This window comes from Syngnathus leptorhynchus, chromosome 9 (assembly GCF_054491065.1).
Source record: "Syngnathus leptorhynchus isolate UIUO chromosome 9, UIUO_Slep, whole genome shotgun sequence".
NCBI classification, from domain to species: domain Eukaryota; kingdom Metazoa; phylum Chordata; class Actinopteri; order Syngnathiformes; family Syngnathidae; genus Syngnathus; species Syngnathus leptorhynchus.
In genome coordinates this window covers 8,045,497-8,063,678 of record NC_141203.1, presented here as the reverse complement: position 1 = coordinate 8,063,678, position 18,182 = coordinate 8,045,497, and the positions used below count along the sequence as shown (strand labels likewise).

Below are 18,182 nucleotides of genomic sequence, written 5' to 3'. Positions count from 1 at the left end.
TTTCTTGCTTTGTTACAGCTACGGTTGTTGCAAAAGCGATTTACAAATAAAGATGTATTGTATTGTAAGCGTAGTCTTATTCAAAGCAGCGAAAATAAATGTACAAATCATAATTTTACATTTGTGTGACAGTTGAGACTGTTTTAATGCGTATTGGTATTAATTTTGACTTAATTTTACACTTGTATGACGGTTATAAAAGTTACTTAACACACTGCCTGTACTGTTAATAAAGGTTTTCTGATGGCGACATTTTCATATTATCTGAGCACAGGGGGTAACACGTTCTGGGAAATTTCTAATTGAGTCAAGTAAAACCTTTGGCTTTTATTGGCACAAAAAAGCGAGCAATTAATTTAGGGAAATTAAAAGCCAAATGTACAAAGTGTTAAAATGTGACTAGTGGTTATATGTGTAATTCGTTGATAGTTCAGAACTGTTTGTCTGCAGTTGATTGTTAATTAACGGTGCAAATGAGCCAAAATAGAGCACATTACTGAGATGCAGCCAGCAGAGGCACTGTTGATTTGTTTGCTGTCCAAGAATAACAGTTTTAAGAAAAAATAATCTTAACATCACAAGCCTCTGTAGCTCAGGCTGCTGTGAAATTTCTGGGTAGTACTGTGCTACTGTGAATTGCCATTTCAAAACATTTTATTCCCAGTGTGATATTTTCTTTGAGGAACATGAAGATTGCGAGGGTAACGCGGCTCCAACACCGCTGTCAGCTGCATCCTCTTCCACTTCACTGTGCCTCTGTGGGCTTTTCCCGACGTTTCACTTCATTATTGTCAAAGTCTTTGTCTTACGTGGTGAGTGTGCACACGCCGTGACTGATGGCAGATCACTCGCAGCCAAATGGACACAATCTGTCATCTTCAACATCTTTTCATTAAGATGTATAGCAGACAAAGATTTTTGACATGGGGAAAATAAAGATGCTTGAATAGAAATGGGCGGCAAATAGGCAAAGGGAAAAAATGATTAAGCTTTGCATTTGTCACTTTTTTCAACTCATCTCTCTGTCAAAAAGTAAAGAATAAAGCAAAAAAAACAAAATACGGAGGAGGTAGAGTGAAAAAATATTCCCCAATTATGATGGTGTATACTGGCAAACATGAGCTTGTGTGTCCAATTTATGACCACTTCTTATGTAAGTAAAAGGCTAAACTATTTGTTCCTATTTGCATTGCCCTATGGACAAGGTAACCTTAACTAATTACACAATGTGTATTAAGACGCACCACACATATTTAAGACAGCCTGTTTAGCTTAATGCTAATGAACAATACAAAATGCCATCGACGGGCAAACTAAGAGCACTGGTGTCACAGTGTCCTAATTACACTATAATTCTTAAGCAAAAGAGATTTCAACACAAACGATGGAGCAACACTTGTCGACAGACAAAATCAGTATTACGGGCATATATTCTTTGTGCTTTGTGAAAAATTACTAATATTGGTCCACCTTGTTGAAACTCTTTTTCACGTGTGTGTATGTCTCTGGTGGGCAAGATGTATGCACCAGAAGGTACACCACATGTCCATTAAATTGAAGTTTTTAAATCTTACTTATTATGGTTGGTGTCATTAAACCAGATACTAGAAAGAGTACCTGGGTGGATGTTTTTTTGTGCTACATTATTATTTGGGTGTCCGACAAAAATGACAGAAATGCAAACACCATTCCGCTGTGGCTTTGCATAAGGTCTCAATGCTCCGGTATTATAGTCCACAGTCTCCACTTGGCTGCAGCACTCAGTTTTCCTGCTGCCCACTCCTTTGGAAAAATCTGAAAAGAAAAAGAAACATACAATGATTTTTAGATCGCTCATCAGTCACATATTTACATCACAAATGTCCAACCTTGCCCACTATGCTGTTTCCATGACAACCAAGTGACAGTGAACTCCACTGCTCGATGTAGCATATAAAGTTAGAGTTCGAGGTCAGGCAAACTCACTGAGCAAACTACTCACTAAAACAGAACTATAAGAAAATAGAAGTGAAGTTTAGCATACAAATCGTGTTGACTTTGCAATCAACCCACAACAAGCGTTTTCAATTTCAATTTTCTCCGCTGAAATAAATTGACATGCCATTAATTCTTCCCAGCCACACCACAATTTCTTTGTTGCATATTTTTTTAATAAAGAAAAATAGCACTCTATTGTAAAATCTAAAAACATAATGAAAGAGAATGTTAATAAATTGCTTTTATGAAGTCAAAAGTCTTTCATACATTAAATTGTTCCTTCAATAAATGGCCGAATGTGCATTTGCGAATGTATTTCTCCTTTTTCCCATTTCCCCCTCCTTTTTTTAAATCTGGGATGGTTGATGATACGCTGCAATGTATTGACCAGCACAATAGCTCTCCATTGATTTCTTCTCCTTTGTCATTTTAGTCAAATCTGCAGATAACGTTTTAATTTGAGAGAGCCGTGCAATTGTTGTGTGTTTTTAAAGAAAAAAGGCAACACCAGCTAAATTAATGATTTTTGCGCGCACCCCCACATACACGCGCTTACACTGACGGGTGAAAAATACAATAAGTGCACATCAAAAGAGAGAAGAAATGTGCTTTTCCTCCAGTAAATAAAAGCTGCAACTAGGCGATAAACAGCGCTCGAAACTATCACAAAGCGGTGCATTATTATTATGCACGTCTTCAAATTGCCTTCATGCGCCCCAACAACAGGCTCGCATGTGTGCGTTTCTTCAATATAAATATATAATTCTAAAGACGCGGATTGGCCACACTTGGTCTTATTAGCGCGACAAGCGCTCGAAACCCCGCCAGTGCAGAATCTGGAGGTGTCAGGGACGCGTCGACACGCGTGTCCGTGACTGGCTGCTGCGTGTGCGTAAAGGCGCAAAGTAACTTTCTCCCTGCAGCCCGCTCGCAGCTCTCAGTGTCGGTGCGCGGCGAGTTCGCTCCAGAACTGAACGGATTTCTCACTCTGCTGTCCCGGTGGATACTATCAACATGCAATTTATTAGGTCTATTCATTACCACTGGTGGATATTTGTGCTCTCCTTTCATCAGTTTTTCTGCGCCTCTCTGGCTCGGACCGAGGGGAATACGATCCGCTACCAGTGCAATGAGGAGGAGGCGGCGGGCACCGTGATCGGAAACCTGGCCAAGGACATGTCCTTGAACCCGCCCCACTCCTCCAGGACCAATTTTCGAATGATGAGGCAGTTTAATGACTCGTTCATCCGGGTGAGGGAGAGTGACGGGCAACTGAGCGTCGGCGAACGGATGGACCGCGAAAGAATGTGCCGACACACTCCACAGTGTCTCGTTACTTTTGATGTGGTGAATTTTTCCAAAGAGCGCTACAGATTGATCCACGTCGAGGTGGAGGTAAAAGACATCAATGACAACTCTCCGGAGTTTCCCAGCGCCGAGTCTGTGGTGGAGATTTCTGAAAACGCAGCCGTGGGCTCTCATATTCCTTTGGACCCGGCCGTGGATGCGGACGTGGGCTCCAACTACATCCAAAGCTATCAGATTTCTGTCAACAGTCACTTCACCATCGATGTGCTCCTGAGAGCAGATGGGGTTAAATATGCAGAATTGGTATTAATGAAGGAGCTTGACAGGGAGACACAGGCATCGCTCCCTTTGGATCTGACCGCCACAGACGGCGGGAACCCATCCAGGTCCGGTTCGACCAAGATAACCGTCCGAGTGACGGACTTTAACGACAACAGTCCGGTTTTTGATCAAAATAGTTTCTCGGTGAGTTTGCCAGAGGACGCACCGGTCGGCAGCGTGATTCTGGACCTGAACGCGGTGGACGCTGACGAAGGTCCGAACGGCGAGGTTGTCTACGGTTTCGGAAAACAGGTTTCTCACGAGATCCGGGATCTTTTCCACGTGGATAGCAAATCGGGCCGCCTGACCCTCAGGAGCCCGGTGGACTTTGAGGACAAGCGTACGTACGAGCTGGACGTGCAAGCCACCGACCTGGGGCCCAACCCGATACCCTCGGTTTGCAAAATCGTCATTCACGTGAGCGACGTCAATGATAACCCACCAGGCATCAGCATCACCCCCATGACCTCCATCACCACGGGCACAGCACACATAAGTGAGGCAGCGGAAAAGGACAGCCTGGTGGCCTTGGTCACAACCTCGGACCGAGACTCTGGGGTCAACAGCCAGGTTCACTGCACCCTCTACGGTCACGACCATTTCAAACTACGGCAAGCCTATGAGGACAGCTACATGATAGTGACAGCGGCCCCCTTAGACCGCGAAAGGATCAGCGAGTACAACCTCACAGTCATGGCCGAGGATTTCGGGTCACCCCCTCTCAGAAAGATCACCCAGTACACCATCAGAATCAGCGACGAGAACGACAATGCGCCCCACTTCACCAAGCCCGTGTACGAGGTGTCGGTGGCGGAAAACAACGCCCCCGGAGCCTACCTCGCCACCGTGGAGGCCACAGATGCCGATTTGGCTTACAACGGCAAAATTACCTACAGGCTCGTGGACAGTCTGATTATGGGGTCCCCCGTGAACACATTTGTCTCGCTCAATTCCGTGTCAGGGTCCATCTACGCCCTGCGAAGTTTCAACTACGAGGTCATGAGGCAGTTGGACGTGCACGTCCAAGCCAGCGACGGCGGCTCCCCGCAGCTGCAGAGCACGGCCGTCATCCGTTTGAAAATAGTCGATCAGAACGACAACGAGCCTTCTATTATCGAACCGCCTCTTTACAAAGGCTCTGCGGATGTTTTTCTGCCTAAAGACGCCCCTGCGGGTTACATGGTTACGCAGATAAAGGCCACGGACGCAGACGAGGGCCTGAACGCGCAGCTGTCCTACAAAATCACAGAAGGGGGTCTGCTTGGTTTCTCAGTGGACAAAGACACAGGGAAGGTGCACGTGAGCCGACAGCTGACGTACGACCTCACAGACAATGTCAAAGTGGTGGTGTCAGTCAGCGACAACGGCTCTCCTTCTCTGACCTCCAGTGCGATCATACACTTCAATTTCATCGAGGGTACCGTCCCCAGCGTGCCCTCGTCCGCTCAGGACGGCGACGAGTATCTATTTGAGTGGGACACGTCGGTGGCCGTCATTATCATCCTGGCGGGGAGCTGCTCCCTCCTCCTGCTGGCTATCATTCTCATCACAACCATTTGCAGCCGCCGCAGGAAAGAGACGAGGGAGGGCTACGATGACAGGGAGGAGGCGCCCAAAAAGGCCGAGAGTGTGGAGAGCGGACGCGTGGACAAGCTGATCGCCGGTCACATGGGCACAGCCTTTGAGCCGCACACCTTCCCCGAGCAGCCGCCCGTGGCCGCCAGCAATGTGGCCGAGATGACCTGCGAGGACGGGCACCAGGCGGCGGGCGTCTTTGAGCCCAACAACAGGGTCATGGAGGGCAAATTGAAGGTAAGTCAGTCATAGGCTGCGAATAGTGTGTTGGCATATTTGGATAACTTTAGTGCAGGGAGGGAGCGTTACCACTCTAACGGTTTGAATGCGTGTCGGCTGCGATACAAGCCCTGTGACTGACTGGCGACCAGTCAAGGGTGGAGGCCGCTTTTCGCCTGGGGTGAAGTGTTGTGCCTACTCTGCTCGACCCTGAACGCGAAAGGCTGTGTAGAAAATGCATTCATGGATCACTGATAATTTGAGTGTCTGCCTCCATGTGTGATTGTGATTGGCTGGGGACCAGTCAAAGGCGCACCCAGCCGAGATAGACCACCTCAACAGCGTAGAGGTCAACACTGGTTGAATCATTGAATTGTGGACATAATGAAAGTGTGTCTTGCCTTTTACCTCGGCTCATTTCCTCTCTTCTGTGACTTTCAGGGCTATTCCACTCTGCCCGGCTACGGCAAGGAAGCCGTCAGACCAATAACAATATGGAAGGGTAATTCGTTCACAACAATCTCAGCGAGGGACCCTCACATCAGCGGCAAGGACAGCGGCAAAGGGGACAGCGACTTTAACGACAGCGATTCCGACATAAGCGGGGACGTGCACAAAAAAGACTCGCCCCCTACAAACGGTGAGCATCACGGCGTCGTGGCAATTATCTCGCATCGAGGTCAAACGATGAATGTCGTTCTCCTCCGCAGCTCTGTGGGCATGCACGAGCGAGTGCAAAGTGCTGGGCCACTCGGACAGATGCTGGAGCCCGTCGGCCACCAGACCCAATACCAGCGTGGCCTCCGGGTCCAACCTGACGACTTTCTCCAAGACGGCTTCGCTTCCTCGGGACAGCAGGAGGGAACACTACTACCCATCGCACGTGCCCAAAGGCAACGGCCTGCAAAGCGTGTACGAAAAAGTCCAACACCAGGAGTTTGATTATATTCTCGTCGGCCCGCCCACACCTGCCAGAATACAGGAAACCGACGAGATCTCCATTCCAGAGTACACAAACTCTTAAAAAACATTCCCTTGTACACTGCATTGTAACTGACTCAACTGTGTGTTGTGATTGGTTGTATGTCATTTGTCTGTTGGCCTATCTTAACGTGTAAGATCATGTGGAATATGCAAAATTTTGTACATTAATAATATATTTTTCATAAGGCTTCAGTGTAAATGATAAGGACTTTTATTATGACTTTTCAAGAGCATGTGTTATTTAAAAGGGGACATGGGGCATCAAGGGGCTCTTCTGCTGTGAAAAACAATCAATATGAACATTGTTAGTGGTGTTTTTTTTTCTTGGTCACGTTGTTGCACAAATAAAAAAAAAGAAAAATGAATGTTTTTGTTACTAGTCAATACAGTCATCTTTTCTGAAATTGCACGATCCAATCAATACTTAAAAAATCATATATATAGTTGATAATTTAATTTGGTCCAAAATGGCCGCCCCACTTCAGTAAAAGTAATCACATTTAAATTGAAAATATGTATTTCTTCTGTTATTATTGCCATAGATTCTCACACATATATATATATATATATAAATCCTACTAACTGCTCATCTGAAAAGATGGGCATTATTTATATTGCCATGGATGTAAACATTTTTATACCCATGTGAAACTATTCACTGACAAAAAAACAACCCCTTTAAAATCCAATCACTGCACTTTCTATACAAAAGGCAACCAAATGATCTTGAAAATGGATGCCTCTGAATAATCTCATCAATATTCAGACCTCCTGTGCCCAAAATGTCGACTGAAATGACTAAAAACTTTTGCAAACTGCTAAAAGATGTGAGTGTTTATACATTCATTCATTTCATTTTGACATTGTGTAACAACAGAAACCCAAACACTTAGAATATGCTAATTTCACAATCAATACAGCTCCCCAAAATATGATTCACTGCAAAACTGCTATAATTCGCCCAAACTTTAATGCAGATTAAAAACAGAAGAAAATTAAATAGTTCTACTGAACATATATTTCTTGCCCAAGTCCAACTAAATTCTCAAGTGATGAATAATGACAAATGCCATAATGTGTTATTCTTGTCATTATTCATTCATTTATTTATTTTCAATATGCCCATTTCCCAACCATTACAATTCATTACTTTTTGCATGGAAGCCCATAAAATGAATGTGAGAATGGGCTAAATAACCTCATCTGCCTCCTAAATGTGGTCTTGTGCTAAACTGATAACGTGCATAAGACAGTGTCGTAGTCATTTCGTGTGCTGCCTTCAATTTGCATGCAAATACTGCGTTGTTGATCAAATGCGCTTCACAATTGCATATTTTTTTTTCAAAGGTCAAATAACTCCATCACCTTTCTGATTGCCTTCCAGCATACCAATTATCCAGAAAATGAGGTTCAATCTGTTTCCAAGCAACAGCAGCACTGCATATTTGACTCTCTTACCCTGTTTGTCCCCCCCCCCCCCACCCTCGTTCCTTTCCATTTGTAGCGTGAGTGAGATCATGTGACTGGCCCCGACCGCCGAGCTGGCTTTCCAAGCGCAACCTTAATGAATTAAGCCCTGCGCTCGTGTTTGATTGTGCGTGCTGACGCTACGACGCAGTGCTGCGGATCACAGAGCTCATTAAACTATTAAGAGGATAAAGGCGGCATTAATCACACTGGAGCACACAAACTGAAACAAGCTTTCCGCCTCTGCAGTTGATGACACTTATCACTCAGTTCAGACTTTTGAAAAAAAGGAATAAATAAAAGTGGTTTTAGTTTGGCACTACTGCACGACACGCCTACAGGTAACATCAAGAGGGAAAAAATTCCTCTGCACGTCATTCACACTGACCTGTGAAAATGAACCTCGGGCACAATAGGAGTCTCAGTGGGAGAGTTTTCAGGGAAGACGAGAGGCAGGGCGACAATGGAAGGACACCCAAAAACTCAACAAAGTTGTGCTTTTGAGCCTTTGGCGCATCGGGTAAGACAAAGTGTAGCCTTTCAATTTATATGACACCGCAGATGTAAGGCTCTGACTGATGCGTCTTACTTGGGTATTTTGAAATCCGCAAAGGTCAAAACTCCCTCTGGGACCGCTGGGCTGCTGAGATATGGCGCTGTGGCTCTCTCCGTCGGAGCCGTGTTGATGCTCTGCGCCTCCATGGCCGCTCTCCTTCTGAGGAAGGAAAACGAAAGGAATGTAAGTGTCCGCTATGTGATTTTAATCATGACAAATCTCAGCAAAGACCCAAAACTCAACGACTCACCATGGAAGGTGCTTTGAAGGCATTGCTAATTTCCAGTTTCACTAAATCGGTTCACCAATTACTTATTCATAAATACTCTTTGCTCTATCTTTGCCAACCATGTACAGTGACAGGCAAAGCAATTAAATAGAAAACAAGAAAGCAATTAATCTGTGTAACCGCATTTTGAACAATTCAAATGTACTGTGAGAGATGGATGCCTTGGTTCAATCAAAACAAAGCTTTAAAGTATGCCGAAAGCAGAAAACGTCCAAGCATAGTCTATGCGTAGCTACAAATTGTATTCAAGTAGTAAGTAATCATTTGAGTAAAAATAAGTAGGCATGTGGTGATAAAAACTACTCACGTATTTCGTGAGTGCTGAGTAACCTGATTTTTTAAATCAAAGCATGATTGTCAACTAGGCCAAAATATAAAATGAGGACATGCAAATTCAGATATTGCTCAAGGTCATTTTAACGGAAGATATTAGGAATTAAATATTTATTTGACAAAATAAAATTAAACTAAATTCCACCACTATTTTTTGAATTAAACTCTATTTACTTAGGAGAAATAAGAAATATTTATCTTAAAAAACATTTGCCCTCGCTTAGAGTATTTGGTCAAGAGTCATGGCAGAATCCAACGCCGCATATTTTTCCATCTGAGATGCCATTGGCGTTATGTAAGTATATGAATGGACAAAGCAGTGCACAGGCCAAATAGGTTTTGACTCACTTCAACTATGCTAAAAACAAGATGAAGTACAGTGTCACAAAAATCTGGGTCCTTTTGTTAGGGGGGCCAAGTTCTTGATTTGCCTCAAGTGGTGGCAACCCACTCTTTGCCACTACATTGATGCAAGTTGTAAGGTATGATGACAGGATGAGTTTGTAAGGCTTTTTAGGGATCCAAACATTTAGATTGCTTGTGTTTAAAACGAAATCACACATAGATCAAAATCAAAACTAGATCAAACATAGATCATTTCAAGTAGTCCGAAAATGAACGAGAGGTCTGCCATTTTGGTTTAAAGCAGCCATTTTAGCCAAGTTCCAAAACTCAAACTTTGCCCAAATTCCACATTCCAAATTAATTGGGTAATTCACAGATAGATGAATTTCCATAGTGACAGGCGGTGCTAGAAAGATGCTACAACACGTTTGTAGGCATCTGAAGCTATTTTAGTAGTGAAGTGCGTGTCCCAGGATAACAATGTAAAACAATTGAATTTTTCTCAATGCAACGTTGTTTTATATAGAAAAAAAATAATGAGTACCATCTGTCAATCATCTTAATGCAAATGTAAACCGTGCATTTTGAAATATGTTTGTCAAAGCACATCAAATGCTTGTGAGCCCACCACATGTTTCTATGTTCACTCACATCGTAATGAGCTCACCTGTAAAGCAAAGATCAGCAGAGGGCTACCCATCGCCCTTCTTGCCACCCCCCCTCACAGCACCCCCTGGCTCGGCTCCTGCTGAGCACAAAACACACAGGACTTCTCAAATGCGAGCCAACGCGGCGAAAGCAAAACCAGCATCACACTTTTTTCCCCGAGCCCCGTTGCACTTGCAGCGCTTACCACTCCACTCATGACTCGTTTAATGTCCCGCGTTGAACGCTTGCAGGTGTACAGCGCTCATTACAGCATGAACATCAACGGGGAGGTGAGGGAGGGCTCCGTGGAAATCGATTCCGACGACAACGTGGAAATGTTCAAAACGGGCAGCGGAGACGAGGAAGCCGTGGAGATCCGGGACTTTCAAAGCGTGAGTGACTTTGCCCCCGTCGCAAAAAAGGTCAAGCCGACGTTCAGTCTGTGTGTTTTCGCAGAGCTGTGAGTGTAAACATGGCATGTCTGTGATTTGGCGCAGGGAATAACTGCAATCCGATTCTTCGGGGGAGACAAGTGTTATATAAAATCCCAAATCAAAGGCAACCTGCCTCGCCTGGGAGCTTACAACAAAGACTCACTGATGTCTGACCCGGTATATGCACACTGGCCTCTCTTGAATGTCACAATTTCCACTTTTTCTGAGTTCTTCTGCTTGTCCTGCCAGACTGATGAAGACATGCCTGTGAGGTTTGATGACGAGTTCCTCATCTGGGTTTCTTCCGAGCAGCCGCTCAAGGACATCGCTTTCTTGAGCCCCAAGATTCTGGCTCTGTGTGGAGAGCTACCTATTTACTGGCTCCAACCACTTATCCCCAAAGGTTTGCTTTTCATAAAGTGACTCACAGCATTCCAAAGTCTGGGGAAGAACTGAGTTGATATTGGCCAGCTTTGGTCTATTTCAAAAGTCTTTCATAGTTCATCCCAGTGGAAGCCCGTGTGAAGGAAGTGCCCCACTAGATCGTCATTTTATTTGGCATTGAAGTTAGACCACACTCCAGTTTGCGATATTTGTTGGATCGTGCAAGAAGCTAACACAGAAATCTATATAGTCACTCAATACTTGACAAAAAACAATTGATGCAGAAGAACAATTACACAAGATTCAATTTAAATTCCTTTCATCAAGTTGTTTAGGATCCGCTGAGTCAAGCCAATCAACAAAACATAATAGGTAAACCCAGATAATAAAATCAAGAATGGAGCTCACCGGGCAAACAGACTGGCAAAGTCTTTACTGTTGAGAAATCAAGTCTACAAAAAAATAACTTTTCATCTTTTTCACCAAAATAGGACAAATTTCAGCGGAACATCTAGGGGCCAATGTAATTAAATTTGGCTCTTCATTCCTTTCTATAATCCTTACAGAATGTTTTTAGTAGTCATTTGCACTCCCTATTCCTGATCACCTCTAGTTAATGTCAACCAGGAATAATTATAATGTATTTGAATTTATGTTGTCTGAACTGTCGTTTTGCCTGACCTGAGTAGTTGACGGTTTGCTATTGAAAACTGCCTACGGTTTGCCGACACACTTGTGCCAGTTAGAGAAGTGAGTGAAACACATGTGAAGACACACCGACAAAGGTGGATGTATTGTGTAGGAAAAAAAAAGGATTCTCATAAAATATGCAAGGCCACTTCATATCACTGCTGCTAATTGAATAATTCACCACGTCTGAGGAGGTTGGGGCCCATGTAGGATTGCACTTGGGAGGACACGGTGGGCATCTCGCAAACGCTGACCCAATACTCTCGCCTCTTGTGGCTGCCCTGACAGATGGGGTAAGGGGGAAGAGGAGGAGGAGGGACTCACAACGGGCCAAGCGGCAGTCCCGTGTGGAGGTGTTGGAGGTGACGGCAAAGGAGGACTCCTCCAGGTTGGGAAAAGATGGAGGGGAGGAGGAGCTTCAGTCAGATGTGGGCTCGGGATTCAACCCAGAGAATCCCTATCATGTGAGTAGAGCGTGTCGTACTCGAAACAAGGCTTCAAAGCTGCTGAATTTTACATGAGCCATCAAGAGGCGTTTACGGAGCTCTGCAGAAACCCTTGAAAGCATCAACAACCAGTGAAACTTTGCTGTTTTGTCAACAATTTTACACACGACTGCTTTGCATGCGTCTGGCCCTGTTACAATGAATGTTGGACTAGAAACAGTGTACATATAAAATTGGAGATGAAATTGGATGGATGGATGGATGGATGGATGGATGGATGGATGGATGGATGGATGGATGGATGGATGGATGGATGGATGGATGGATGGATGGATGGATGGATAGGACACAATGATGGTCAAACAGATACTATCGATCACAAGTGTCAAGCTCCGGACCTCAAGGGCCACAATCCTGCATGTTTGAGATGTTTCCCTTCTCTAAAATGACAAAGCAAATAAGTGTTTCGTATGTCACACTGAGTGGGTAGCGGCCCAAACTCCAGGTCACCCGGGCAACAGCTGCCACCACAAGTTGTTGAACTTATAAAAGTGATGCGAAAACTCCCCTTGCTTATAAAAATTCATATTGCCTAAGAGAACCCCAGTCACATGTTTGGCCGGATGAGAGCTTTGGACTTTTTTTTCCTATTTTCAGACCATCTAAATTGCAAATGAGCATGAATTTTAAAAAAGATCGCTCATCAAAAGTAACACTGCTTAAAAAACTTGCAGCGCAGCGGAGGCACAGGGACCGTCGCTGGCGCCGACGAGGGAGGCACCATGACCTTTGACTCCATGCTGGACCACCAGGGGATCTGCTGCGCCGAATGCCAGCGCAGCTACACGCACTGTCAGAGAATATGCGAGCCTCTGCGCGGCCACTGGCCCTGGCCGTACAACTACAGAGGATGCCAAGTAGCTTGCAGAGTCATTATGCCGTGTCGCTGGTGGGTGGCACGCATCTTGGGCATAGTGTAGGCAATGCACCCAAGACCCTAAAAGTCTCTCAACTTTCTGCTTGTGCACCGCTACACTTTCTTTTTAAGTTAGACTAGCAGAGAACTACTCGCAAGCGGGACTTTTCAAGAATGACAGCACATTAACTCGGAAGCATAACATGACAATAATTGTGGGAATGCTGAGAAAGAATCTTGTATAAAAGTACATAAAGACATTTTTACAAGCATGTCTTTTTCAATCACTAGCGCTGATATGGGCCAATAAATATCTCGGCTAAACCTATGAAACAACTGACTCACGGATTCCTTTTTGTTCAGCTCAGTAAAATTTTCAGCAAATAATGGAAACAAAAAAAGCACAGATGTTAAAGCATCACCAGATCATTGCATTGACCAAATGTCTACATTACAGTGATGTCATCTCCTGGTGTAACCAATCATAACATAAGACTTCTCAAATAAATTTTAAAAGTGATTTCTGCCTACATGTAGTAACTTTTATTTAGCTTGGCTGTGATATGCCATGATATACAAACTAGCCTCATTTATTTATTCTTTAGCATTTTAGCTTAACGGGTGTGTCTCTCAGCATTCATGAGCACCGTCAGAGTTAAACACAAGTATTGGTCGTTTCAGTTTTAAAAGCAGTAGTTCTTTTTTCTTTCACTCAAACAAACACAGTGTCCACAATTAGCAAGCCTATGTAAGTATTGTGGCGCCTTAATGTGTTTTGCAGCACGCTAAAAGGTATCCCCCTGACATCGTGTTGCTTTTGTGAGTGCAGCATTTGCAATAAATTGTCGTTTAAGTATTGGCTGGCCTTCATGTGTTTTTATTTGTCACATGTTGTTTCCATGGTTCCACTCCGTATTTCTCTGATAAAACTGAAGTGACAGCGAGGTCTGCCGCATCTTCCATTCACAGCTCCCAATGTGTTTGAAGGCAATGCAATTTGCCCATGCTGACATCTGTATTGATGTGAACTAATGTGAGATGAGTGTCGTGGCGATGATGGAAAATGTTTCTATAAAAGTGACATTTTGATTAAACCTTTTTCTTTGCTTCACCCTGGTGAAAGGAGAAAGAGGGTGCGGAAGCTGAGCGGCCCGATAATGTGATCACAGCCTTTTATTTCACCGCTGTTATTTGAGGTTTTGGTCTACTCTGAATAGCTGTGACCAAAAAAAAGGAACAAGGATAAAAAAAATCAAAAGAAATCTGATTACTATCTCCAAAGCCATATGCCACCTCTCTAAATAATTGAGAGGAGCCGTGTTGCGATCAGGATGATTTCACACAGTGTGATCCAGGCACATCAAACTACAACAGATGTGAAATTGCATCATATCTGCCAACACGTACAACCGCATTGAAACTCAGCAGTGTGAGGAAACGACACAAAGAGATGCTTGTCTCTTCTGCGGGAGATTTGTGCGGGTTTTCATGGGGGTAGAGGTGCTTATCACATCTGCTCCGCTGATAAGGCGTCCTGTGTGCTTCCGTAGGCTATATAATATTAATCCTTCTCCCACGTCTGCACATGCACTTAAAGGAAGGTGACAAGCGTGACATATCCAGGACCTCCTGACGGCTCGCGCTCTGCATGGCAGCCGCCAAAAGAGCCCCCCGAAGTAGCCTCCAGTGATGTAAATTTGCAGGGGGAGTCCAATTTCCATCACGGCACTGTCAGCGCCATGGTCATTAAACTAAATCATCCCGCTGTGTGTCACATCTCTCCCTTCAATCATTGACTTATGTGTGGACTGCAGATTGCCGTCGCCCACAACAACAGTGCCGTTCGGACTTGAGTGATGTGAGGGTATCATTCTCAAGGTGTTCAAGGAGCTGAAAATATGCCATGACCAAACGGATTTTAGGGGCGCTCCATTGTAGTGTCCAACAAGACGGTGGTACCGTAATCCAAGAGATACAAAACATTTTGATCAGCGAGCGACTTGGGCAAGAAGCTAAGATAGCCGTCGACATCCTTACGGCTCATTCTTGTCAAACAGCGCAAACGGATGAAACATTTCAGGGTGACTGGGGGATCCAGAAATTCTTTTTCTATACTGCTGTGCTCATTAATTTTCCATCCCAGTTGATTTTGGGTGAGAATGCACCTTGGACAATTTAAAGTATTCTATGAAACCAGCAAGATAGTTCTGAGTGTGACTGGCTGGATTTATACAAAAAAGAAAAATAAATTATACAAAATTTTGGTAAAAAGTTGACAGGTGGTGGCAACCTAGCTACTAGCATCAGAAGCCAATCTCAGCGATGTAAAATTTGCATGTTCTCCTGATGCACCCAAGTCAGTTCAATTCAACTGAGCTTTGGTGCGTTTTGCTGTCAGCTATTTCTTCATTTAAGCACTATCTCCCACCTTCTCGGAATATGTTGATACAGCTGCACGAGACAAAAGCGTGTGTCTGCGCAAGACAAAGAAGATGAAAAGCACAAAGAAAGACAGAACAAAACCAACAACAACACACAAAAAGCCCACCATTTCACCACAAGCAAGCGCTGAAAGATGGCATTCCAACAAAAGAGGGAGCAACAACAGTGGAATATGTTATCCCGAGGCCCTGTTTGCAGAAAGTCTTGTTTTCCCTTCTTCGTCTCATAAGAGGAGACGTATAAACCCCTATTGAGGAGAGGAGATGAATGCGTCAGAGAGCGTGCTCAGCGTGTGAGACGGTGCATCCCACTGGAGCCGAGCTTACCCAGGCAGCCCTGCAGGCCCACGAAACAAACAGAGCTTTGTGAGCACTGACCCACTGTGCCCAGCGGCCACACTGCAAACCTCCACTAGTGTGCGAAGAGAGGAAAAAAAAAAAAAAAAAGTCTGTGGCGGTGGCAGGCGGAATTCGCTCAACCCTCCACCTGTGTTTTCATCACTGCGAAACAAGAAAACGCAGGCGGGGGACGCCGCCGCTGTGACAACTGAATTAAAAAGCCACTCGGAATGCCTCTTGTCCGGGATTTATTTTGTGGCACGCTCTAATCAAGGCCCCCCTACGCTCCCTCGAGGTCCGTATAAAAACGTCAATAGCTGCCCATAAATATGCCTGCTGTTGACCAGGAGGCATTAGAAGTGTGAAGTGAAGCACTCTGCTAGTCGCGCCGGCCTACATTTGATTGCATGTTTTCCATTACATCCAAACATGAATGAAATAAACAGTAGTGACAGACCATTTTGCACCTTAACCACAACACAGAAACCCTTTTAGGCTTTGCTCATTATGCTTCCTTTTTTTTTTGCAAGAAAGCACTGTGGTATATTCACAGATGCTGGCAAACACAAACACACACACATGCACACACACACACGCACGCACGCGCACATATACACACACACACACACACACACACACGCGCACACACACACACGCACACACACACACACACACACACACACACACACACACAAGCAATAAACACCCAAACACCAGTGATTGTTCCATTTCCTTCCCTGCTGAATGGTCCGAAATAAAAAAAAAGGAGATGGGGGTGATACAAGGCTTAAATGCTTTTAATCCCATGGTTGGGTGACCACTTGCAGCCCAGCCAATGAGTCTGACATTTGCAGCTCTTTGTATTTCTTGAACATCTGCAGGAGAGCCCACTTGAGACTCCTATTAGCCTCTCCCTCCCTCCCACCTTCAATTTTCTCTCATGCTCTACATTTAGAATGCAAGCTTTTTGGCATGATGGAACTAAGTGTCAATGTCATCTTCAAGCAATAAAGGCAATATAGCTCAGCCATGAAATACAAGTGTTGCCTTGAGGTACTTTATATATCTGTACTTCGTAAATGGCATATACATTGGTACAAGATATATATTAGGGGTTGAAATGATGAATTGGCATGTCAACTTCGTTTCACAGCTCGAAGTCAAAGAATTGCCAACAGCGTGGAGGCCTCACAGAAATCAACAGGTGTTAACTTTGCACGGACAACTAACTGCAGTGCCTGTGTGGGAATATTTACCTAAAATGAAACCAGTAGTAAAATATTCAAGTCTATCCTCTGATACAACAAACGGTATCCACGAACGCTAACTGACCAGCAGCCTTAAATCCCTGTGTCAGCCGCCAGCAAATTCACCAAACACCCTTATGTGACAGCAAAAAGACAGGCACTAAACTGCAACGATCGATCAATAACCACTTAATGGTAAAAATGAACGGGTAATGTCAATAAAGAAAACTTCCATGCAGCATTTGTCTCATCTATCAGCTTTTTACCTGCAGACACCTGCAGACAATCCTCTTACTTCTTCTGCTTGCCATCCACCCATCCAATCACAAATCAAAGACACCTTCGGGCTCTCACAAATAGTGGGATTTTATAAAAGTCATGCAATCTTTCACGTAACATGACTGTGGGTTTTCTGCCATGATAACCGCAAAGTATTTTAAAATACAATGTTTTTAGTTTTACCCTTGCGAGAAAGTCGCATGGAGCGCATCATACAAAGTCTTCTAACTAACATGACAGCAACTGTCACAATTCGTGCTAAACACTGAGCCGCCTCGTGATAACAAACATACAATTGCTGACAGTTACTTAGAACAGGGTGTTCAAAAATAAAAGGCAATCAGGAGCCATCTGCTGATTCTTTGTGAATGCCATGAATAATTTCTAAAATTTTACCAAATATTACAAAAAATATTCTGAATATGACTTTGTTCTACTATCTGTACCAGCAACATATACAGACAGACAGACAGACAGACAAATGGAATTTTCCTCCATTAGATGGCAAAATTTACAGTAAACAAGTGTTCACATTTTTCTGTCTAGTATCTCGACGTTTGATATTGTTTTTCTTATAAAAACATGAAAACAAAATTGCTTATTCTTAGCACACTGCATTTGTCTACTGTTTTGACTTAGATCAAAATCAGATCACATTTTCTGAAGCAATTCCTTTGCATGCCACAAAATACAAATACTGCATAGATGGGAATGTATCCAGCATGACTGAAATCAAATCGTAATTTAAAATGCAGATTTGGATTGATAGTTATTTGCATGTATTACATTTCATCTTGTATTTTACAGCCGTGTAAATGTCAGCTAAACTGCTGGTGTAGTATATTTGTTTGAGGGCAAAGACGAAGAGAAAGAAAGGTTGCCTTCCAAAAATAACGGCCTGAGAGGTCGCGCGGTACGAGTATGCGCGCCAACAATCATCAAGCACGTTGGCAGCGTGCAAAGCAACACAAAGCACTCTCCAAT

General features: G+C 44.0%; 1 protein-coding gene and 1 long non-coding RNA gene across 2 annotated transcripts; one reads left to right on the top strand and one right to left on the bottom strand.

Moving 5' to 3' along the window:
• Window positions 1-648: 648 nt before the first annotated feature.
• LOC147050972 (uncharacterized) lies at window positions 649-17,250 on the bottom strand. The gene is made up of 3 exons (XR_015067278.1): window positions 17,186-17,250; window positions 8,441-8,566; window positions 649-1,794 (listed from the first exon to the last, which is right to left on the bottom strand). It is a non-coding gene; the product is annotated as an uncharacterized LOC147050972 (long non-coding RNA).
• cnmd (chondromodulin) lies at window positions 8,315-12,956 on the top strand. Its single transcript, XM_085920691.1, has 7 exons — window positions 8,315-8,371; window positions 8,465-8,590; window positions 10,274-10,414; window positions 10,520-10,633; window positions 10,706-10,859; window positions 11,819-11,994; window positions 12,711-12,956. Exons 1-7 carry the CDS (start codon window positions 8,315-8,317, stop codon window positions 12,954-12,956), a joined length of 1,014 nt encoding a protein of 337 aa, XP_085776817.1.
• Window positions 17,251-18,182: the final 932 nt, after the last annotated feature.